Here is a 24,994-nt window from a genome sequence, read left to right on the forward strand (position 1 = left end):
TGCTAGGGCAAGTCCCATGATGTGAACCCCACAAGTGTACTTTCTGTTCTCAATTATTTTTAATGCTCACTGCAATGCTCCAGTGAGGAATTAGTATGACTTCATGAAGTTGGGCTACAAACTGAAACAGCCTTACCTGAAAATAACTGAAACAGACAGTTGGGGCAATTGGCTAACATGAGACAGGACACATAACTGGCGTATGGCATGACTTATGGCTAAATGAAATGGACAGCTGACAACTGGTTAGCATGATATTGCTCCATGTGGTTGGTCAGCCACTTGTCTTTAGATGAGCCCACTCAATTTGTTTTCTTCTACTGACTTAACTGGATGCTTGATTTCACTGCCCAACTATTTTGGAATTAGGTCGATTAATGATTCCAAAATGGGTGACACTCACTTAAAATAACAGAAATAAGGCTCTTACAGTTGACTTTTACAAACTATATAAATGCTATATCACTGTCGCACTAAACAGCTAACTAACTTTTCTCAGTTTTTACTCAAATATTTGACAACAAAGCCTCAACAAGGGACATGGGATAAGGTTGGTTTCAAAATACAATTAGGGCCTGGCACATGGCATCCTGGGTTAAGCTGCCATTTGTGACAAAAGCATCCCGTAGAAGCAACTTGGATCAAGTTGTGGCTTCTCCCCTTCTGACAGAGCTTCCTTCTAATGAGCCTTGAGAAGTTAGTAGAAGATGGGCTGTGCTTCCCAATGAGAGAACAGAATGGAATTGCAGATTTACAAGTTCCTGTGACCACGAGGAGAGTGAAACAACTAACAGATCTCTGTGTTTGCATCAGTATGGGTGTGTATTCTTTTCTCTATTTTTCAAGTAAACAAATCTTTAATATATATTAAATACATAGAGATATATGGACATAAGTGCTAAGTAATATGAACTAGTACAAATGGGCAAATATTCTAGAATTTCACTTATTACTTTTCTATAAGGTTCCTCTATCAGCAAATTTATAAATTTATAAACAGAAAATAGAAGTTTTAGTAGAGGCAAAGTTAACAGTAAAATAGGAAATTGTGGCTTAATGGTTACACACTTTCTGCATGGGGTGACGAAAAAGTTTTGCAACAGATAAGGACGATAGCTGCAAAATATCATGAATGTATTTAATACATCTCAGTTACAAACTTGATGGTCAAAATAGTAAACTTAATGTTATATTTTTTTTCACAAAATTTTTATAAATACTTCTGGAATCGCGGAGAACACTCAAATGTGCTATAGGCATATAAGATGGTTCATGAAATTGCAAATTATTTGTTCTTTTATTATGATTTCAATTAATAAGACTATCTGTAACCATCTGTGTGATGACCACAGGCGGGAACTATTATTTTTATGTACTGATATGGATCAAAATCCCTGTGGTTTTGTAGCTTTATGGCTGAAATGCACCTTAACTCTTTCAATACTTCCTTGGATAAGAATGAATAAATCACAGAAAGATGTGTTCATGATGTGTCCAAATTGGAAACTTGATAAGGGAGGCCTGTGCCTAATATATAGCAAACCAGGTGGCTCGGGGCAGCCAACAAGTCGCTGAAGAAAGAGCCTGGAGGTGGTGCCTCACAGAAATTTCAGAGAAAAAGGAAGAGGTTGTCAGCATCTGAACATATTTTGAAAGGTGAAATCAAAAATAAATATACAGACACACAAATACAACCTATACTTTACAAGCAACTGGCCAGACAGAATGGCTAAATCATGACTTCCCCTCTGATAAATATATAGGCCTCTGGCTACAATTGTTACCCTTTTATGGACTTCAACACTCTTGTCTTCTGCCTTCAAGGCTGCTCTTTTGAATTACAGGCCTCTGGGATGCTCAAGAAAATATGTACCATCCCCTGAATCATTTCTTTATGCAAGTGCCAAACTCAAGTGGATTATATCTAATACAGTTTGCTTTTGCCTCCTCCTTTGATCCTCACCGGTCTCTTATTTGTGTGGAAGGTTATAATCAACTCACTAAAAATGGAAGATCATTTTTCATTATGCACTCTCATGGGTTGAACTTGCTACAAAATCTCCACAAGTCATGTCTGTGGCATTGGATAGGGCAATGGTTCAATTAGCCACAGAAACATTCCCAGAGCACGGCTGACCCATTCCATGCACCAAGGCCAGCCAGGCTCTAGGCATCAGCTGAGATAGGGGAGGTGAGGAGCAGGTTCTTCTTAATGCACACAGACCTACCTGCATCAGCAAGGGACCTGAGTGTTTCTTTATAAATCTCCATTTCCTCATAAAGTGGAGATTCACTGATCCCTGCCTCTCATAACATGTGTGAGAAGTTAATGATTATGTACAAAAACAGGTTTCAAAGCTCTCCAGAAGTGATAACTTCTACTCTACATCCTGAAACACTATAATCCCTCTTGATTTTTTTTTTCCACCTCAAATGTAGTGTGACTCTCCGTAAAAGACAGGGAAGACGGCAGTCCAAGTAGGGCTGCCACTGTTCTTAGACAGTCCCAGTGGTGTGCTCCGTTTCCCAGAGCCTCTTGTGAAGATACTGACCTGGGAGAGAGGGCATTCTTTGGCTAATGTGCTCTGGTTCATCTCTTTGAGCAGTTCCTTTAAGGCATTGCGCACTGTGGCATGGTTCCACTGCTCCGCAGGCAAGTCTTCCAACTTTGAACAACTGCAAGAATGAATGACACACAAACCTCAGGAAGAGTTGGCTGATTACAGAGGATGTTGCATGCTGGTCACTCCTGGGCCGAGTGCAAGCATTGTGGGAGCAGCTGAGGAGCAGGGCTAAAGGTCCCCCGGAATGAGGGTGAGAGAAGGGAGCAATACTACTTCTCCAGGACCCTGAGAGAGACTGGCGGGGTCTTGTAAAAGTAACTATCACCCCACTCTAAGAAAAGTAAGCATCTTGTCTGTGCAAACATACCATTTTTTTTATGTTATCTCTGCAATGTGTTGAAAGCAACGGCCCAGCAGTATGATGACAAAACTTGCCAAGCTTTGACAAACTCAATTGCTGGGAATTCCTTGGGTTAAATCTCAATAAACTTTCCAGACCTTCACACTCACAGAACAATTCAGAGATCTCACTTTCCTAAACGGCGGGGGGACGGGGAGATGTAAGAGAAGAGAAGAGTTAAGGAGGAAGGGCAGGAAGGCAGCAGTGGAGAGAGGGGAAAGAAGTTGATGAGGAGGAGTCACTTGCAGTGTCTCTGCAAGCTGTGGAATCCCTGAGATGGCCACCAGCAAAGAAACAGAAAGTCAGGGCATTCCTGGTGAGGCTACAACAAGAACCAAACCCATCCTTTGTAACACAGACTTGAGAAAAGAGGTGTTCATCCTTCAAATACTATGAGATAAGCAGGCCTAGTGGACCAATTGAATAAGGGGCAGTGAAAAGTTCCCCTTAAAAGGCCACAGATTTTTAATGATTTATCAAGCTGCGCCCTAGGTTACCACTTCACTGCATCTGAAAACAAAACATAAAACAGTTGGAATGTGGACTATAAAGGTCCTCTCCTCCCCTCCTCTCTCTCTCTCTCTTTTTTTTTTTCCATTTCACCAATATCTAGCAGCTAATGCATACAGGATGTGTTGATCTCTGCAGTGAATCCAGGGAGCTGCTCTGAGAGTAGGAAAGGAAAATGTTCAGAAAGCACTCACCTTTGTAACTGGATTTTCAACGTCACAACATGATAGACGTCTTGTAGCATGTCGGCCACTGTTGCGTCGGGTGCATCTGTCACGTAACTGAGGGGGAGAGGGTTCCACCTCCCCAGCTTGATTATTCCTGCAAGGGAAGAAAAACATAATAAACACATAGCTGCTATTTATTAAACCTTCTCATTGTTTGCCCAATGTGAAGAAGGTCATTCAATAGTCAACATTCAAGGTTCACTCCAGATATTTTACAACCCAGTGCAATGAGCTATTTCTTTCTGCCTGACAATAGAGTTAGTTAACTACACAGGAAGATGGGGATGAAAGGTTTGATTGTGGACAGGCCATTCTTTTATTTTCCCGTTTCTTAAATTACTTCGAAAACCATACAGACACACTTCCTTCCCTCAAAGTCTTGCCTTACTTTCTAACTTAAGACTGATGCTAAATATACAGGACTGCTGATTTTTCATAGACAAGGGGAAAAAAAGGAAGAAAAGAAAAAACAAGCTTTAAGTAAATACTAGATTCAGTTTTGAATTGTACAAGAGAATTCCTGTGTGTGGGCTCGGCGCGCAGTTACATCCTGACTGTGGTGTGATTCCCAGTGCGAACAGCATTTGGAGCCGAGGAGGCAGTGAGAGTTCATTTCCAGATCCACACTTCTCAGCCGGAGGGGTTGCTTTCCCGGGCCAAATGCAATAGCGCAAGGATTGACCACAGATCAGAAATAGCAAAGATGCCTTTAAACTTCCCTTCTTTTTTTAATCCCTCAGCTTTTTTTAGAGTGACAATAGTACCCTTTCCCTGTGGGTTTCCTGCTGCATATGGTAAACATGCATGAGAAAAAGACAGGAAAAATCTTGGTCAAACTTGGGCCACCCGGAGCAGCGATTTCAGATGTTGAGGAACACCCTCGTTACGGGGAGAGGGGAGTTCAGAAACGGGAAAAATGCTAACTTATCCAGGGAATGGGGCCCCACCTTATCTAGCACATGGGATACCCGTAACACGGATGAAGAAAATTGGTAAAACCCACTTTACAAACTGCACAGAGTAACAACAATTTTACTTACAGGCAACAAAAACCAACGATCCCTAGGATGTCAGAAACCGTCAGAACCACCCCCCCCCTTTTTTTTAAAGAAGTTATGTTTTACAGATAAAAGAAAAATAGCACTTTTATTCTTGACAATACAGGTAAGCCCAACTATACTGATCACTGAAACATTTTTATCATCAAACAGAGAGAGAATACCTGTATAATTCAATTGAACTTTTTAAAGCTTCACAAAAATGATGCTTTATTGCCACACAGCAAAATTCCAACAATAGGAAATGAACTTTCTGGTCAAGACATGTCCTGCCCAAGATGAAATAAATGAATGCGCAATACTTGACATAATGCTTGAAAACAGGGAATAAACAGAACAAAAATATTAAAATGATGCACTGTTTCAGTATTAAGATTTAACAATCTGGTGCTGAATATGCTGCAGTATAAATAGTGCCTGGACTCAGATCCAATAAAGTAACACAGCTCTCATTCATAGTACCGTATGTCTCCAGTTCTGGCTTCAGAAGTCAGATTTCACTTGCCAAGAAAAGCTGTTTTCTTGTGGGGATAGTTTTCTTAACATTTTCCCTCATGACAATGAAAAGTGCACAGCACACAGCATGCAGTAGTCATGAAATGAACATCTAGGCCCGCTGGACAGCCACCCATGAGAGGCTAGGTCTGCTTCCACGATTCTTTCATTCCTTCTGGCATTTGCAAATTCCAAGAAGATACTGTGAAAAGTGTCTAACATATTTCCCTCTTTAAAAATCATTATACAATTCTACACTGCTTTCAAAATTCGTTGCCACAGTCATCCAAACGTAAAGTACCCACTGACCATGTTTTCCAGGCATCATGGAGAAAGAAAATGGAATTGGCAAGGGTGTACCCTGGTAGGCAAGTAGAAGCCATAGATGTTATGGGTCATTTTAGTTGCTAAGAACATGAAGGGCCTCTGAAGAAAGCAAACTCCACATGCTTCCATGCAGACTCTACAGCAGAGTCCTCCATGCACTGTGTTTGTGGGTAGTTCATTCCTTTCATCAGGAGAAAATACTACAATTCAACCACACGTGACAGACTCTAATCTCTACGATATTACCTATATGAAATACAGGAAAAGGAAAGACGAAACTCCAAGTGGAGAGAAGTCAGAGGGCCAGGAGAGGGAACTGGAAAAAGATGTAAGCAGATTTTCTTATTTTGCCTGGAGGTTGAAAACGAACCAGATTCTCAATATACATACATTTTATTGTATGCAAATCATACTTCAATTTTAAAAAAAAAAGTGAGGAGGAGGAACTTTTACAGGAAACAACAGACAAATCACTCTATTGGAAATAGTAATCTCCATTTAGGTAAATTCTCTCCCCATCCTCATGAGCCGGAAGATGATTGTTTGGGCTGGAATTAGACACACAGGTGTTTTCACAATTCTTAATACCTCCAAATACTTCTACATAGAGCAGCTGCTCCAGGTTGGTTTCCACATTTTGGAAGAGATCTGCTGGTGTGTGCTATTTTCTTAGGCAATGGGAGATGGTGGATTCTTTCCTTCTCTGCAACATAAATTGACCATGAGAGTCTTTCTGGTTAAGGTCTGCTAGGAGGGCTATAGACAGCAACGTGGGGGGTTGGAGTAACTGGTTTTAATAAGCTTGTTCTCCAATCAGTGTCTATTTAATGTACTAATCTTCCCTAAACATGCTCCTTGGAATAGTCTTCCTTGTCTGATAGAAAATTGACTCAAAAACTGCTTGGAATAGTAGTCACTGGTAATTAACAAAGTCAAGCTGGGAAGCAGGATATCATAGGGATCAACAATAATGCAAGGTTCCTGGTCAATTTGCATCTGTCCAATCTGGACACCACCAACTACCAATTACGAAAGACTTAATTTCTCCATACAATCTTCTCATCTATAAAATGGAACAATGAAAGGATTAGTCAGTACTGTCTAGATCTACCTCCCTTAACTCATTTCCTCCTTTGTGGTTCCTCGGTGGTTCCTTTCCTTTTATCTAAAAGTAGGTTCAGATGTGATCCACTGTAGCCATCTCACTGTAGGTCTTCCCTGGCTTCATCAAGCCTATAAGCAAGCCAACCAAGTCCCTAATGGATCTTCACTCAGGGCTATGTGATTCTACTTCTCCCCTGAGAATACAGAGGTTCACAGGCTGAGTTACCTCAAATAATCAAGCTGGCATCTAGCAGAATCAAGAGTCACTTCAAAGACTACACTCTCACTCTTATCATCATATAAAATCACAGTGACTCCCGTGTGAAGTACACAAGAAGAAAAGACTACAGGACTCCACCAGCATCCCATATTACAGCAGTGGTTCAAGTACCAGTAATTTCACTTCCAATTACCTGCCAATGTACCTGGGAAACCAGAACACAGTGCAAGAAGCTGGGTCCCTGCCACTCATGTGAGAGACCCAGGAGGAGCCCTTGACTCCAGAGCCACTGCGATCTTCTAGGAATAAACTTAAGGAAGATTTTTCTCTCTTTCCCTTCATCCCCCTATCATTCTGTTGTTTTTTTTGTTTTGTCTTTTTAATCACTCTGCTTTTCTAATAAACTTGTAGAGGAGAGAAGAGAGGGGAGGTAGAGGAGGAGAGATGTATGGGAAGGAGGTATGATGCGAGGGGAGAGAAAATAGTGGAAAGGAACTTGGCTCTAAATTTTGATAGCCTTTGAATGCCTCACTGAAAAATACTCGGTATGTGTTAGAGAGTGTGACCAGAGTCTGAAATTGCAGGAAAGTTCATGTCCAGACTCTGCTTGTTAACTGAGGAAGTTTGGCAAATTACTTACTTTCCCCACACGTGAATTTCTACATTGGTAAAATGAGGAAGATAACACTGCCTGCCCTTGAAGGTTACTATGATATTTGAAGTGAGAATGAAGGGTTAGCACTGGGATTGACTCAGTCTAAGTATACAGGAAAAGTCAGGGGAAACCAGATGCTTGCAAATTTCTGAGTGCACTAACAACATCAAAACAAAGCTTTAAGAGATTAACCTGCTCTGGAATGCAGCTCTATTAGAATAGGGGATGCATTCTAAGCAGACAAAGAAGTACTGAAATAACTAGGGTGGATTTGTCTAATGGCAGTCTTAACAGCCTGTGAGAAAGGAGGGACACCACACCAAAGCCAGAGTGAAATCAAGAAAAGAATGGCGTCTGTTACTGTAGTGCAGTGAGTAAAGTCAGCTCCTGCAGTTCCAGAATCCCATGTGGGCACTGGCTCATTGCTCTAATTCTGATTCAGCCCCCTGTGTATGCACCTGGGAAAGTAGCAGGAGTGTGCAAGTGCTTGGACCCTGGCACCCAGAAAAAGCTCCAGGCTCCTGGCTTCAGACCAACCCAGCTCCAGCAGTAGCGTGCAAGGTTAAGCTGCTGCCTGCAAGAATAGCATCCCATTGAAGGGTAGACAGAGAAATCCCTGAGCCTACAGAACTGCATCACAAAAACCAAAAAATAAAAATAGGCACCCCAAAAGAATGTCAGTTCCAAAAGCTCCCTGCTAATACACCTGAGAAAGCAAGGGAGAATGCCTCACCCTGCCAGCTAATGTGGAAGACCAAGATGGAGCTCCAAGCTCCTGACTTCTGCCTGCTTAATCCAGGCCATTGCGAACATTTGGGGAGAGAATCAGCAGATGCAAGATATCTTTGTCTCCACTCTCTCAACCTCTGCCTTTCAAATAAATCTTAAAAACAACAACAACAAACAAAACAAAACAAAACAAAAAAACAGGCCAGGCATGGTGGCCTAGCAGCTCAAGTCCTCGCCTTGAACATGCCAGGATCCCATATGGGCACCAGTTTCTAATCCCAGCTGCCCTGCTTCCCACCCAGCTCCCTGTTCGTGGCCTGGGAAAGCAGCCAAGGACGACCCAAAGCCTTGGGACCCTGCACCCGTGTGGGAGATCCGGAAGAGCTCCTGACTACCAGCTTCAGATTGGCTCAGCTCTGGCCATTGTGGTCACTTGGGGAGTGAATCATTGGATGGAAGATCTTCTCTGCCTCTCTTCCTCTTTGTATATCTGACCTTGCAAAATAAATAAATAAATCTTTTTTTAAAAAACTGCCTTTCAAATAAATAAATCATAACAAAAAGCTAAAGTTAATGAAAATAGAAAATAGATAAATCAACAGATGTAAAATATGTAAAAAAAAAAAAAGAACATAAAAAGAAACTGTCACATGTCAAGTAGGGATAAAAAAATCTGACACAGCACCGGGCAAATCTCAATAATAATGGCATAACTATTAATACACAGAAATTAATCTTACTTCCAATGTACACACACACACACACACACACACACACACACACACACACACACACGGCCTATCCAGGCACATAGCAGATGCTTAGTACATGACATGCTGATTTCTTCTCTGTACACATATTATATTTTTACTGTCCAGAGTTCTAATTCCTGATATTTGCTTCTGAAAACCCAATATGCTATTTAAATTCTATCCTGGGAATAATTCCAACCCTGATAAATCTAACTGAAGTGATTCTTTTGCTACACACCTACAAAAGGAATTTTTTTGGTTAGTTTAGGTATCTTATAAGAAACTTACATTATCACAACATACTTGCATATTAATTTTCTAAGTTTACAACATGTTTTTCACAAACATGGTTCTTCCTCATGCAGACAGTAAGAACTCAGCATTCATTAAGCTAAAGAGTGACCCTTTACGGACCTCAGTGGGTGACCACCAGGGCTAGAACCAGGGTTTTCTTCTGCACATTCTTAAACCACTCTCTTTCTACTGGACTCCACAACTGCTGCCCATGTGCCAACGTAAGAGTCTCAGGCCTTAGTTCATTCAGAATTATATAGCAGGCAGAGTTGTGACTGACATTAAATGGTAAGCAAGGGAATAAAGGAGACCAATAAACAAACAGGCGACAAATCCAGAAAACCAAAGTCAACTACACTTGGAACTTCTCAAGGAAAAAAAATAAAGCCATTCCCCATACAGTACCATTTACCATTTCAGACATAAACACTGCTTCCCAAATTATCTTTATTATTTCCAAGAAATTTATCATCTGCAAACATTTAGAAAATGCCTGGTGTTGAGGACTATTACAGATGCAGTTTCAAGGTCTTTGAGTCACAATTACGAGCCTTTATTTTGGGGTTGAAATTCATACAAACGTTAACATGATTGAATTGAGCACAATATAAATAAAACTGTTTATATCCAGACAAATCTGTTCACTCTAAAATTTGGAGTGCCAATCCGTTCTTGGTGTAATGAGTTCAGACCGAATAACAAAATGCAATTGTAGGTAAATTTCCCATTAGTGACATAAAATTAGGTTGGGAATGGAAGCAATTTTTGTCTAAAATTAAAAAGATACAATAATGAGAACAAGTTTTTTACTCTCTCAATACATAATTCTGCTGGAGTCAAAGAGTTGACATCTTACAAGAAGAAATCTCAATAGCTATTTGTGTTCCCATGTTTTTGGTATTTTGTCAATTTATAATCCATCTCAGAGAAGCACAATGCTTTCCCAAATAACTGTGTAATTCATATCTTCTGCATTATTTGCCTCTTTCTATATAAAAACAGGAGTGGTGATAAATATATATTTTAGTTGCTCAATATTTGATCAAGATTATAGCAAGTACTTGTGGGAATAAAATATAATCAAGAGAACATTAGAAGGGCTTATTTAAGGACTAGCCACTCATTTATTGAACAAATTTCTGTGTCTCTAACTTAGGTCGCTAAGATGCAAAGATAACCCAATACACTGTCTATATTTTTGAAGCACAAAACTGAATAAAGAAGCTTATTGTTAAATACAAAGCTAAGTGAGAGCACTCTTAAAATAAAGCTGATAGATTTACCCTCTGTACCTGAAAACCAGAAATAGCAACTTTATATGACCTGCAACACAACACCCATAGTTTTTGCAGTCAGCTGTAGTATAAAGATAGATAACAACAAAATAGATATATACTATCAGATACACTGCACGAAAAGGCCAAAAACCAATCCATGAGCAGAAGCACACAGACACCAGCAGTGGGAACACAGGTTGGTGGCTAATTTTCTTTTATTTCAGGTGCATTTTAACATTAATTTAAAAATCAATGTGAAAATTAAGCCTGGGGAAAGAAAGTAAAACATTAGCTTTAATATCCAAAGCTGGGGTTTATTTATCTCTTAACTCCCTAGAAAAGATCTCAGCAAAAGAGTGTCAATAAAAACCCCAGCCTCAGAGTAAGGAAGCCTTAGGGCTGCCGGTTCTTGGTATTATTTCCACAACACACCAACTGCTGATGAAGCCCCTTGTAAAAATAGGAGAACTCAACAACACTGATTGCATCTGTTTATCCTCCTCTGAGCAGCTGGGTCCCTATGCTGTAACATATAATTTTTTGCTGTTAGGTTATGCTTTGCTCAAGAAATTAAAAACTGTCTGCCCTATATAATAAAAACATAGGCTTATTTATCCGTAAGTCAATTCACAGGAGAGAGTCCCCAGCAATACACAGTAACTCAGCCTGAGTTTCCAAACCTGTGGCCCGACTATGGTGATGTACCATCAAACTGGCAGTGACATAGCATAAAATCTAGTTAGAGCTGTTAAAATGGTGTTAGGAAAGACTTGACACTGAAAACAGAAAAAGGGGAAAACAAAAACGGCTTGTAAAGTACACATCTTTAATGCACAACTTAGCAGGAACCCCAATTTCTGTTCTGGGAACAAATTGAACTCTGCTGCATCTTCTGCATTTTCCAATGGTTTGCATTGAAGTGAGAGTAGTTGGAAAATGAAATAACACTCTACATTATTCAAGTGCCTTTATAATTCATACAAATTAATGACACCTCAAAATATCTTTGCCTGGGAGCCTACAATGCACTTAATCCTGTATTTATAACAATACAAAAGAAAACACCAGGACAAAAACTAAATAATTCAACAATTCAGATAAAATTTGGGCCAGTACTGCCATATAAACTTATCTGAAAATGCACAAACTCCTCTGCCTGCACCAAAGCAGAGAACGTTTACAAATATAAGCAAAGTAGGTATTTTGCAAAGTAGTTTTTAACTCTTTAAAAATATAAAACTTTATTTTAAAATCACATCTTGTTTCAGGGGAAATCACCATCCTGGAGATTATAAATGCTTAAAAAACTGAAAATAATTCTGAAATATTTTCTGAATAAACTGTGGTCATACACAGATGTATGCCACTTTTTTTTTAGCTGACTACCACGTCACACTGCAGAAACATTCTACTTTAAAAATATATACAATACCATTTGGTGCCCTGTAATTGTACACATGGCTTTTACATTTTACAGCATAAAGATTTTGTCTCATGTAATAGATGCTGTTTCACATTTGGGAAAAGTTATGTTACAACTCTGACTTTATTAGATTATTTAATATAAGCACTAAGTAACTAGACTAAATTAATAAAGACCCCATTGCCAAAAACAAAAAAGGGGGGGAGAGGGAAAGAGAACAAAATTATTTCACAAATTAAATAAAACTTTCTGTAGCTGGTATTTTAGAAACCTTTATTTAATTTTCAAAATTCCAATTCTTCTGAAAAGCAGCCAAAATATTGGTCAGGATATGAAAAAATTTGAAAAAGGTTTATTTATTTATTTCATAAAAGTGCCTTTTAAAAGTATTACTTGGAGCAACAGGAAAAATGAGAAAGAAGTGTTGTGAGAAATTGGGATTTGTTCTAAACCCCTGCCACTGGTTAGAAAATATTTCATCTGGTACATGTTTTCTTCTTATTGTTCCAAGTTTAATCGTTATCTAAGAGTTTCAAATTAAAGGACTAACTGTGACAGGTAACACAAACAAGCTTCATTGTCCCTCTTGCTTTCTACTCAGAAATACATGTGCACAAAGAGCCCTCCCTCTAGCATTTGTCTCCCTAAACTATCTTTAATAAGCAAAGACACCGAGGAAAAGTATATTCTTTTAAATATACTTCCTTGCATTCTCGCAGATGCTACTCCTAACTTAAGGTTGGTCAGTCTTTGTGCATCCTCTGGGGTAGGAGGTACAAACTCAAGAGCCAAACATAGTCGCCTCACATAGTTCACATCATAACTAATTACATGTATTCTTTTTATATGGGAACTAAGGTGTTGCAGCAAATGTTCCCAAGAGTCTGGCTTTCCAGGTATTCCATTATTAAGCTTAATATCTTTGAAAATTCTATCAATTGCATGCTCCCAATTACATATTCCAGAATTTTCCTTCAGGCATATTCTGTTTTCTATAATTTAAGGTTACATAATACCTGGTTTCAAGAGCAAGATTATGATGGCATGTAGATTATCAAAGAAAATATTACCATGCAATACGAAAGCCAAAAGCATAGTCACTCATGTTGTACTTTTTATTCATGTTCCAACTAACCTGATTTCACAGTAATTTGTTAAGAAACTACAAGACATGGAAACAAATATTTCTGTAATCCTTCAAAGTGCAACTGCTTTTTGTCTGGAGGCTTTTTGACTTTTGTTCAATTAAGAACATTTTTTTTACTTCCCATGCTTTTATATTTTTGCCTTAGGTACATGTTCATGCATACCGTACTATTAGACCTAATAATGTATTTATTTTTTCAGGTTTGAAATATTTCATAATCAAATATGTTCTGGTAGTTTCTTGATTTGCATTTGTTTGGACATGTTATATTTAAAGGCTGAAAACCATTTTAGTGGCTAAGCAGGAAGCCAATGGCCCAATACACACTCACAGGAGGTACCCTCCCAGTAGGAAACTGTTTCTGGAATAGAGTCAAAGTCAGATTTGTTTCAACACACATAGTGACGAATGATGGCAATGGTCTGTTTGAGCCCTAAACTATTCAGCTATGTCAGAAAAAGTGCCATATAAACCAACAAGTAACTGAACTGTGACGGAGACGCAGAGATTAGTCCTGATGGGATGTCTAGTTATCTCAGGGCAGCTGAAACAATTAGAGGTGATCTGGAGAGCAGGGCTAGATCAGAAATGGATTCCTTCATTGCCAGCCTCAGGAATTTGCAATTCAGTAAGGTTTGTGCTGTTCGGAGTGGTCAGACCAATAAAATGGGCTCCAAGGTCATTCCAGAGCAGAATGGGCCCTGATCGTAAGGGGTAAGTCTTGGAAGATGCTGAAGATGAGTGGGACTTGGAAATCACTGTTTAAGATACCGATGAGGACCTGACGTACTGACATGAATCCACTGGCTCTCAAGAGAAGAGCAGAAAAGAACTCCAAAATTCCTTACTTTTTCAGCCTATCAGGAATTACTCAAACTAACGTTGAGCAGGATGATAGAAGAGAAAGCAGAACATCACGCTACATTAAAAGCTAAAATGGAGTTGTGGTACTTGGTAACTGTGTTTTATTGTTGTCTGAAGTACAGGGGCTTGGCAGACAGATTTCCTGTAGTGCATAATTTCAGAAACGTTTTGCAACATATACACTACAAACCATCAAGAGGCAGAGGGCATGTCAATCAAACTTGTTTTAGTAATCTCAGTGACAATCACATGAGCCTGAAATAAAGGGGTGCATGGTGGGCACAGGACAAGAAAGCCCTTTTGCACACTGGGAACTAGAGACCCAGTTTTAGTTTTGGATTGACCTCTGTTGCCTGTTGTTCTGCATCTGTGGGTAATATTTGTTTCTCTCTCTCTTTCTCTCTGTTCTCCCCTGACTCCCCAGGTGATAATTACAATAAAATACAAGGAAAAGTACCATAAACATTATAAAGTACTACAGAAACATATACTGGCACTCATAAAATGTAAGTTAACATAAAGGAGGTAAGCATTCTATTTTTTAGAATGCTTTAAAGGCAAAGTTCCCTTTATTTAAGTAAAAACTTAAAATCTTATATCATGTCAATAGTTCACCTGTCAGATCATGTGATACAAGCCAAGGACCACCATGGATGCTCTCTCAGTGACTAAAGGCAGGAACTTAACACTGCCTGAGCCTCCATTCTGCCATGGTCAGAGAGCTGGCATGAGGAACTACGTTTTGCCTCTACCACCGATGATCATCCCAAAGTCCAGCCATACATGTTAATACTCAGCTATCTCACGTCTCCCTAGACGGAGAGGTCTGCACAGGGCACAGGGCACAGGACACAGTGCCTGGCAGACAATAAGAAAGGAAAGGGAGGAGGCTCCCCTTCTAGGGTCCATCTGCAGCACCAGCTCACTTTACAGAGAGTACTTTATGCTTCTTTCTCATTCTCTACCCAGTATCCTAACAAATCCCATACCCACAACACCCTGGACATCAGTTCGTGAAAACACAAATGCCTAAGGGGGCTGGAGCCCTCGCACCAAATCTTATGGAGTTCACAGCATCCCCAAAGTCGTTCTGATAATTTCCATAGCTCCTTCAGCTCTGACACTAGATCAAAAATGTTGCCCAAATATTTGGGGACTTAGTAGCAAGAGCTTTGATTACTTCATTTTAAGAACACAACAAGCCTTCAAAATTGTGAAAGTAAATTCAACACTGAATTGGTTGTTCTCTCATTAAAATTCTTCCTTTCTAAAAAGAAAAAAAAATTAAGCACCAGGCTTTTTGTTTTTCAGGGAGGGTTCATTTTTAAACTTTCAGAGTATAGTAAACAATTTCTAAATTCAGGATAATCAAAGGTTTGCCAGTTGGTGAGCAAAACAACAATGGCTTTCATACCAACCAAAAAAGGAAATGTGGCTCAATCGGTTTTTTAAAACTGAGTATCATTCTGACAACCGTACCTCTTGCTACATTAACAAAAGCTGTCTCCTACAGACTACTATTGAACTACTACTTGAATAGACACAATTATGTTATTAGTTCTTTAAATTAAAACTAGTAGCTAAGACTTTCCTAAAGGGAAAATATAAAGGGATCCCTTTATATTAATGAAAGACAATAACACAATTATTAGGATAAATAAGGTACTCTAAGTTGTTTTTCTATACCACCAAAGGAAAAAAGTCCATAAGCCCCACAAATAAGTAATTTCCTTTCCTTAAAGATATATTTGAATATGGCCAAATAAGGACCTAGCATAACCCACATGAATACATAAAACTAATTCATTCAGGAACTATGATCCCCCCCCCAAAAAAAGGAAGACAGAACTGAAATCCAAGATTATCTAACTACAAATGATAGTGATTTACTAGAAACCACTTTCATTTTTATTATTTTGTTAGGGAGAGCAGGTCATAAAGATGAGTAGAAAACAATTACAAGAGAGCTAATAACACAGATTTCTACTCTCATATTAGAAAAGCTGCAAAGGTATGCTAAGGACTAATGCATATACAGATTATTTCTCAACAATCAATCAGCCCTAAAATAACTTGAGTATTTTTTTTATTCTCATACCAAACTTTTGCTAACTTCTCACCTCAAAAAGAAGGTCCCAAGTCACCAATCAAATGAAGGGAGGAAAAAAAACTATTTTATCTCACTTTGCATTTTTGCTCAGTATTTGCATTGCACAGGAAGGAGAGCATAGCAAGAGAGCATAACCACAAGAGAACTGATTTCCTTCGTGCCTAATCTTTTTGTACATGATTCATCTCTTTATACTAATGAAACTTTAGTGGACCTAAATTTGCCTCGTTCACTTTTAGTTGTTCAAGAGTAGTGTCTGGTTTTGTTTTTCATTATAATCACTTACAAGGACCCAATTAAGAAAGTGAACATTTACTTACAGCTTATCATGGTCTTGCCATATTGCTCCATTATAAGAAAGTAGTTAACCAAGTTATCCACCATCACATCCAAATTACTTTGCACCAGAAACAGTAAGTGAGGAAGTTTTAAGCTCTGAGACAGTGAAACTTCTCTACATTGAAATGCACATGGACACTTGCTTATCAGTGTGTGGTTCTTACACAGTTGGATGGCTAGATCTCAAAGTTGGTCATAACCAACCAGAGATTCCTTTATTCGTCTTAGCACTCCAGTCTAGTGTTTGACACTTTAGTATAAGATGACAAAAACATTTCACAATGATTTTGAAAGATAGCTAAGTCACGTGAGTCCAAAAATGGTTGTGAATTTACTCCACAATCATATCTGTGTGTCACATAATTTTGGTATTTAGCTTGTATTTTGCCAAAAAAATAAGAAAATAAGAAACAAAAGCTTTGCATTTCTTGCCCCTGTTACCAAATTACTGAAGATATATTTTTTGTCCCTCTATGAAAAAGAAATAATTTGGATTAGAAAATGACCTCATACCAGCTGCTGCTCATGTTGAATATCTGGCAGTTTTCAACACAGGCTGGATATAGATGACTAACTCAGCTAACGCTACTTTCTGTAACTCTATGTATTCAAACCTGCAGAGGGGGCCCCAGTTTTGCCTTTTTGAACTTCCAGTCCTTGTGTGGCGCATATAAACCTTTTATTCTTTTCTCATAACATGTAATCATTAGTTCAACATATTTTCTTAAAATCTCCTTGGACACATTCATAAAGAGAAGCTTGAAACTTTCATACTTGCCAGCTCCATTATCATCGCAGATGATAATTAATGCTTTGCCCAGAGGCATTCAAAATGGCTGCTGCAATAATCCAAAAGCTCATTGGCTGAAGTCAGTATCCTGATACAAACATTCATTCTGGATATTTCCTTTTTGTAAATATAAGGCCTACGTATATGTCTTACAAACATGACAGAAAATTTTTGCATTTGGAGCATAGAGGAAAACAACCATCTCAATATCCACACCAAAAAAGGGGTCACCATCCCAGTGGTCTCTAAAAAGGCTGACGTTCCGGTGTAGGGGGAGAAAAACAAAGATGAAGGAAATGACAACTGCTGAAGCTACTTTGCCCCATCTTACACATGGACAAAGTGCTCTGCTGTGCCCTGAAACCTGTCTATCAGGGACCGTACTACCTCCACTGTTCAGCCACTCCTAGTAAACACATTTCTGTTTTAATAGAAAAGATTAGGGCTCACACTAATCAGGCCCAACAGGAAGGCCATATTAGCAATTTGGCAGGTGCCTGAGGGCCATACCTAATCTGCATAAAATGGAGCAGATTGCAACCGCCTTCATCTTTTTTATTTTTAAACTGTTTTTTAAAGCAGAGCATACATAAAACCTCAGAGAGAGAGAGAGAGAGAGAGAGAGAGAGAGAGAGAGAAAGAGATGGGAGATGGTAGTGCATATATTTTCCTTGTGTCTTTATTTCCACTCTTAATACAAACCATCTTCCTAAATGGCTATTCACCGAAATAAAGATAACTAAAAAAAAAGATGCCAGGAAAAGGCAGTAGGCAGTGATCACTATGTTACAGTTACACCTTTGGACAGATCTTCACAGTCCTCTACAGCATAATGTCACATCAGTCAGAATTGGAATTTAGTGTTTTAACACAATCTAAATGGAAATACACGCTGAAGTTGAAAAAAATGCTGACAGAAATTATTAATATTTAAATGTAAACCTATGCCCTAACACCTAAAATCATCATATCACTCTTATCATCTCAACTCTGGATTCTGCTGCTCATTAGAATAACTTTAAATGATGGCGTTCCTTATATCCTAAGGATTTATCATCAAAGTCATTCAGTTCAAGCATGGATGAATCTGAAAAAATAACTCAGCAACACTGGCGGTAACTAACACAGGTCATAGAAAATGTGAGAAAGAATACATGTAGAAAGTAATAAATGTGGGCCTGGCATGATAGACTAGTGGTTAAAGTCCTCGCCTTGCACACCCGGGATCCCATATGGGCGTTGGTTCTAATCCCGGCAGCCCTGCTTCCCATCCAGCTCCCTGCTTGTGGCCTGGGAATGCAGTGGATGGCCCAAAGCCTTGGGACCCTGCACCCGCATGGGAGACCCAGAAGAGCTCCTGGCTCCTGGCTTCAGATTGGCTCAGCTCCAACTGTTGGAAGATCTCTCCTCCTCTCTGTATATCTAGCTTTCCAATAAAAATAAATAAATCTTTAAAAAAGAAAGTAATAAATGTAAACATGTTGGATAATTTTTGCACAGAGATACTGTAGACATAGAGTCCCAAAAGAGTACATTAGGGAAAACCGGGTTTTTATATAAAGAGATGCAAAAGCAGTTAAGGCATGTGCAAGGAAGCAAAAGGATTTCACAAGTAAATCGGTCCAACCATTTCAGGGAAGTCATATCCTAACTGCAATTCATCCCTTGGCAAGATCAAAAACCAGGGAATGCTTGGAGGTTTTCAGGAAGAAGATAAGAGGATTTTGAAATTGCATCCCAAGACAGTGAAAAGCCAGAGGCAGGCACGAGGAAATGACTGAAAAATGCCAATCTACTGATAGCCACAAGAGGATAGGCATAAATGTTCTGGAGCTATGGCCTCTGGGTCACAGGAAACTGTTGCATAATCTGGGTCATGCTGGACTACAGCAGGTACAAGGCAGAGAGGAGAAAGATGCATATTGACAGCCTTAGAAGAAATAACTCCAAGGCAGCTACAATAATACTACAAAGATACTATGTTCCCCAACTACATTGCTTAACATATTGATGAAGACAATGTAGAAACAGGCATAGAGGTACCTACTAATAAATTTGCTTGCTTTACTGTTGCTAATTTGTCTCCTGTCAGTCTCTTTACAGGGCTTTAGCTGATGAACTCAGGAGGGTAGAGAAAAATTTGTCTTCCCCTATAGAATAAACTGGAAAGCTTTGGGTTAGAATCAGAAGATCAAGTCCCCCAACTCTCCATGTTTTTCAGCCTCCTTACCTATTAAAAAAAGATCACAATGGTGTCCATCTCCAAGAGGTGCCAGAGGGATTAAGTGAGATAATAGGGACTCCAGTTCTCTGCAAACTCGAAACTGCTAGCCACTTGCATATTGCTGTAATTACTGAATTTTAAAGAGTCAACAGAAGGCCAGTGCCTTGGAATAGCCAGTTAAAGCACCATCTGTAGTGTGGACATGCTATTTGGGTGCTGGTTCAACTCCCAGCTGTTCTACTTCCTATCCAGCTCCCTACTAATGTGCATAAAAAAGCAGAGAAAAATTGTCCAAATCACTGGGCCCCTGTACCTGTATGGGGGAACCTCAGAAAAGTTCCTGGGCCCATTGTGGTAGCTTAATGGTTATAGTCCACACCTTGCATGTGCCAGGTCCCATATGGGCATCGATTTGCACCCTGGCTACTCCACTTCCCTACCAGCTCCCTGTTTGTGGCCTGGGAAAACAGCAGAAGACAGCCCAAAGCCTTGGGACAACGTGCCCATGTGGGAAATATACAAGAAGCTCCTGTCTCCTGGCTTCAGACAGTCTCAGTACCAGCCGTTGTGGTCACCAGCGGAGTGAACCAGTGGATGGAAGATCTTTCTCTATATATTTTCTTCTCCCTGCAAATCTTTCTAGTAAAAATAAACAAATCTTTAAAAAAAAAAGAGGGGGGGGTGATGAAGCAGCAGCAACAGCAGTGGCGGCTCCTGACTCCTGGTTTCAGCCTGGCTCCCCCATCCCCAGCCATTGCAGCCTTCTGGGGAGAACCAGCATAGAATCAATCAATTGATCTATCAACCAATATCATACTCTGTCTTCTCTATATATAACATTGACTTTCAAATAAACAAGTAAATAATCTAAAAAATAAGTGAACAAAGGAAGTTAAAATGACTGATTTCTTGTTTGGACTCTTAACAGGAAGGACAGTTTTTTCTGATAGTAAGAGAGTGAATCCTAAGAACCAAGTAAATTCTCTAACAAACTAAGCTGAGGTGGTGATGAACGGCTGATCTTTAAATTTCTAAAGACAAAATATTTGTAAAATTAACAAAGTGAAAAAAAATTTGGTATATACCATGGAATCCTCGAAGCAGAGGACACATTGTAATTTCCTGATGTGCAGAAAAGGAACAAAATTATGGGTGACTGCAAGAAAGCTACATTTACAAATGTTCTTACAGATTCTCATTATATTAGTTTTCACATAAATCCTCTGACACAAATAAGAGTGCCCTGCTTTACATGAGGATATGTAGCTGAGTCACAAGGATACTGAGTGGCAGACATTGGAACTTAAGTTTGTTTGACTCCAAAACACAAACTGTCGCCATTTCAACAAAGTAACATTTACCCTGCTTAGCTTAGGGAATCAACTCAAACCACATTTCCAGAGGGAACTGCACTTTTCCTATGCTCCCCAAGAGAATTAATGTCACTGCACTTTGTACTGACCTAGGAAGCTTAAAAAAAAAAAAAACTATACAAGCCATGTATAAACTTTCTCTATTCACCTGCAGGCTACTCAGTGGACGTTCTTACTCTTCTTACAGCCCAGGTTTGAGCTGAGCACTCAGCATAAAATAAACATATTATAAATGCCCAGTATATAAGTAAATGAAAATTAAGGATCCTAAGGGGCCACCAAACAATTTGCTCAAAACACTTTTTGTGCTATTATACTTACTGGTTACCCTTATTCCTAGTTACTGACAGAGGGTCAACAAGGAGCCAGGTAAAGTTAACTGTAGGTGTAGTGCATTAACACACTTGCCCAGAAATTACCTCCTGAGTTGCATATCAAAAAGCAGAAACAGAAAAAGATTCAACACGGGCCATAGGCACATACCTGCTAACAATAGTACTGACAGTAAGAATATCATGAATTAACAGTGGTAAGCACAATGCTAGGGCTTAACATGTTTTGTCTCCTTTAATCTATATAACAAACCAATGAGGTAAGTGTTATCACCACATTTTTGCAGATGAGAACACCACAAGGCAAAACAGGTTAAGCAGTGGTCCAAGATTACACAGCTAACAAGCTCCATAACCATTCTTTAAACTCAGGGTTTTATGACTCCAAAGCCCACATTCTTTCCACTAAATGAAGATCCCTTCTACTATGTTCTATTATCTAAATCATTCATTTCAAATGCTTGCGATAAGCTATGGAGATAAAATAAATCCCTAATTGCTATTTAATCTAAGTTGGTTACATTTAATAAATAGATCAGTAACTAAAAGAGTACGCAAAGAGAGGGCCAGGGAAATAGTCACGATGTAATGTAACAGATTAAGTCATTTTTGTTTTGTAGGACCAAAAATGCCAAATTTCTCTACAAAATAAAAAGCTGTATTATAACAAATATTCTCTTCCTAAAGAAAAATCACTAAGCTTTCTTACTCAATTTTTTTTTTTTTTTTTTAGCATTTATGGAGTGTTCATCCAGGTACTAGAGATAGAGGATATTGGACAAGCCAGACCTGGGCCCTACATTCATGAAATTTAGGAATATTAACAGGTCTAATTAACAAGCAAAGATGGAATTAAAATTTTAACGAATGCTAGGAATGAAAATAATAAGATATTGTGAGAAAGAATAATCAAGAAGTCAAAAAAACAGCTCATGGGATGAAAAGCTTTGCGCATGATGAAAAGAGAGTTGTGGGCAACAAGACAGAAAAGAATGTGTGATGATCCCAGAGAGGGAAGCTGGGCTCGGTCAGAGGAATAAGAACAAGGCTGTGTGAATGAGGGAGCAGGCAGTGAGACCAGAAGCCAGGACAGATGAGAAAGGCTTTGCCGGCCACACCAAGGATGTGGACTGTATTCTAAAGGAGAAAGCTCAGAAGGGTTTGGGGCACATGGCCTAAAACTGTCCCAGGTGACTGGAAGAGTGGAGGATGGTTTAAATTGTCCTGGAGCAGGTTAAATAAAAAGGGTAAAAAGGAGAGGTGTCAGTTAGTAGGATGTTGAGGTAAGGAAGGATGAGAAGGAAACGTGGGCTAGGCCTTCAAGAAGCAGCGGAGACAGAAAACGTAAGACACTTGCAAATCTTCTTCAAGATCTGATCCATGAGTACTGAGCTCCTTGTCACACAAATCTTATAGAGGAAGGAGAACCCGCGGGAGTTCCAGAGACAGTGAGAATGTCCCATTTCCTAAGCAAATGGTAAGCTCCAGGGTGCTGCTTTTATTCTTTAACAGCGAGTATGTTTCTTACTCGTGTTCTTTCGTAAGCATGGTGATGTCACAATAATTTAAAGCTATCAATGATGTGAGTTTTAAATGAATATTATATCTTAGATTATCCAGTTATAATATTCAAGGCATGCTTTATAACTTCTTCAGGCTGACCTTCAAACTAAGACAGTACAGTTCTTCACAAATTCAAATTCTAATGAAATGACAAAAAATTAAATTTAAAATCTGAAACTATAGACAATGTTAGTATCCTAAATTTCAGTGAGAATGAGTCATCAATTTGTCAACTGGTAATAGTATCCAGTCTTAAAATTATTATTCAGTATCCCAATTAACTAATCATGAATGATACCCAAATACAAAGATATTCATTAAAAGTCACCCATAAAAATAAGTAACTCAAAACAATATAAATATCTAAAACAAATGGAATGGTTAAGTAAATTATGGTATATTTTCACCATGAATCATTAGGAATCCATTAAAAATTAATGCCATGGAAAATGCTTATCATATTCAGTATAAAATGAGAGTCATAATAGTTTGTTGCCTGTGAGCAAGGAAAGAAAAAAATACTGTGCTGGGTTTAAAGAGAACTTTAATATTATCAGTAAAAATTTTAAGATACAAATTATCTTGGGCCATAGGTGATACTAATGGGGAATTTATATTTCACATCATTTTGTATTTTTCAGTTTTCCAAAATGAGTATTTATTACTGTTAAATCACCATGCTTTCCTTGCAAATAAAGCAAAGCAGCCTATACACAAAAAGGAAACTTTCTGCATGCAGAAATCTCAGTTCTTTTATAAATTCTTGACTATTTTCAGATGAAAAATTCTCCAATTTAAAAATTTCTAGACAGAGATGTGAACAGTTACAATGTTGCCTATTAAGAAAAACTTCATATTCCACAAATTACATCAATCAAGTCAGTTAAAGCAAACTAAGCCCTTACCAATTCACCACCACCTAGTCAACAAACATCTATGCAGTGCCTCCTGGGGAAGGCTGCAGACCCCACAACAAGGTGACCCAGAGACTCAGACAATCTCTATAAGCCAAAAGTTATCTGTCAGGTAATGGAAGGACACCGGAAACCAGTAAAGGATTTACATGAGAAGTGGAGAAACACAAGGGGAGAGGAAGAACCCAAGCAGCCCCTGACACTGAAGGGAGAAGCTGTGCTAGTCCAAACTACCAGAGACTGCAGGGGAAGCAGGGGAAAGGGTACAGAGCAAGCACCGTGGACAAGGGAGAAAAGAACCTTCACAGGAAAGCCAGCAGGCCAGACTCCCTGGACAGCCGCTCTCTCTGACAGCCCAGATGATTATTATGTTAACAGACAGAAAACAAAAATACAAGAGGCAACTCAAATTGATACAACCCCCCATAACTCTCAGTAAACTGGTACTTACTTACCTTATTTAAAATAGTGCCTATTATTGAGAGGAAAGTTTCAAAATGTCACAGGGAACAGTAATACAAGACATAAAATGTCACAGTATCTTTTGGAGTGCAATCACAAAAGGATAACATATTATTTAAGTAGCAAATTATTTGCCAGAGATGTTTAGCATAAATAAAACATATTCATGTTAAACATGAACACTGTGACTACGGCTTTACAGATGTCTATCTTTGTAGCTGCCCCATGTATGTAATGTTTATAAAAACACTGCTTTAAACTAAATCCTATTTTCAATAAAATCACACAAATCTCAAGCAAATAATAATTTTTCAAAAAGTAATTCAGCATTCTTTATTTCTGCTTCTAAAACCTTAGATCATATTGAATGAAGTGCTGGACTTTCTATTTTTTTCTTTCTGATTCTGTCCTTAAAACAACCATAATGCTCCTGTAGCTTGGTGCTTTAAACTTGTAAATAACCCCTCCCAGAAGCCCAAATCTCCATATCTTAATATCATGAAAGCTGGAACTGTAAAATAAAATCTGTTAGCATCTGAAATCTTAATGAGGTTCTACAAAGAAGAGGCTTTTCTGCAGTGACTCAATGCATGGAAACAGTTGAGTAATTATAAATGCATGGGCTGAATGTGAGTTGGCAAATATAATACCACAGAATGTACCCAGAACTAGGGTTGTCCCAGTTCAAATGAGACTATATTCTTCATCAGTACAGACAAACAGCTAACCTGAAATGTCTTTGGCTGAGAGATAGGTGTGAGCCCATAAAATTATGTCCCTTGACTCCGCATTTACATGGCGACAATCTGTTCTGGCCTACCAGCAGCCTGTTCAACAACAA

At 38.8% G+C, this 24,994-nt stretch overlaps 1 protein-coding gene across 3 annotated transcripts in view; it reads right to left on the bottom strand.

Moving 5' to 3' along the window:
• The window catches only part of SATB2 (SATB homeobox 2), a 173,189-nt gene that overhangs the window by 90,721 nt on the left and 57,474 nt on the right, over positions 1-24,994 (bottom strand). For 2 of the 3 annotated variants that reach the window (XM_040972159.1, XM_040972158.1), the window contains exons 4-5: positions 3,669-3,795; positions 2,553-2,676 (exon numbers count right to left, since the gene is read on the bottom strand). The exons of the other annotated variant lie outside the window; for it this stretch is intronic. In XM_040972159.1, coding sequence (XP_040828093.1) covers positions 2,553-2,676; positions 3,669-3,795 — 251 coding nt within the window. The remainder of the gene's footprint in view (positions 1-2,552; positions 2,677-3,668; positions 3,796-24,994) is intronic. 3 annotated transcript variants of the gene reach the window in all.

Source organism: Ochotona curzoniae, unplaced genomic scaffold, assembly GCF_017591425.1.
Source record: "Ochotona curzoniae isolate NIBS_2020 unplaced genomic scaffold, NIBS_Ocur_1.0 contig_2210, whole genome shotgun sequence".
Taxonomy (NCBI): Eukaryota; Metazoa; Chordata; class Mammalia; order Lagomorpha; family Ochotonidae; genus Ochotona; species Ochotona curzoniae.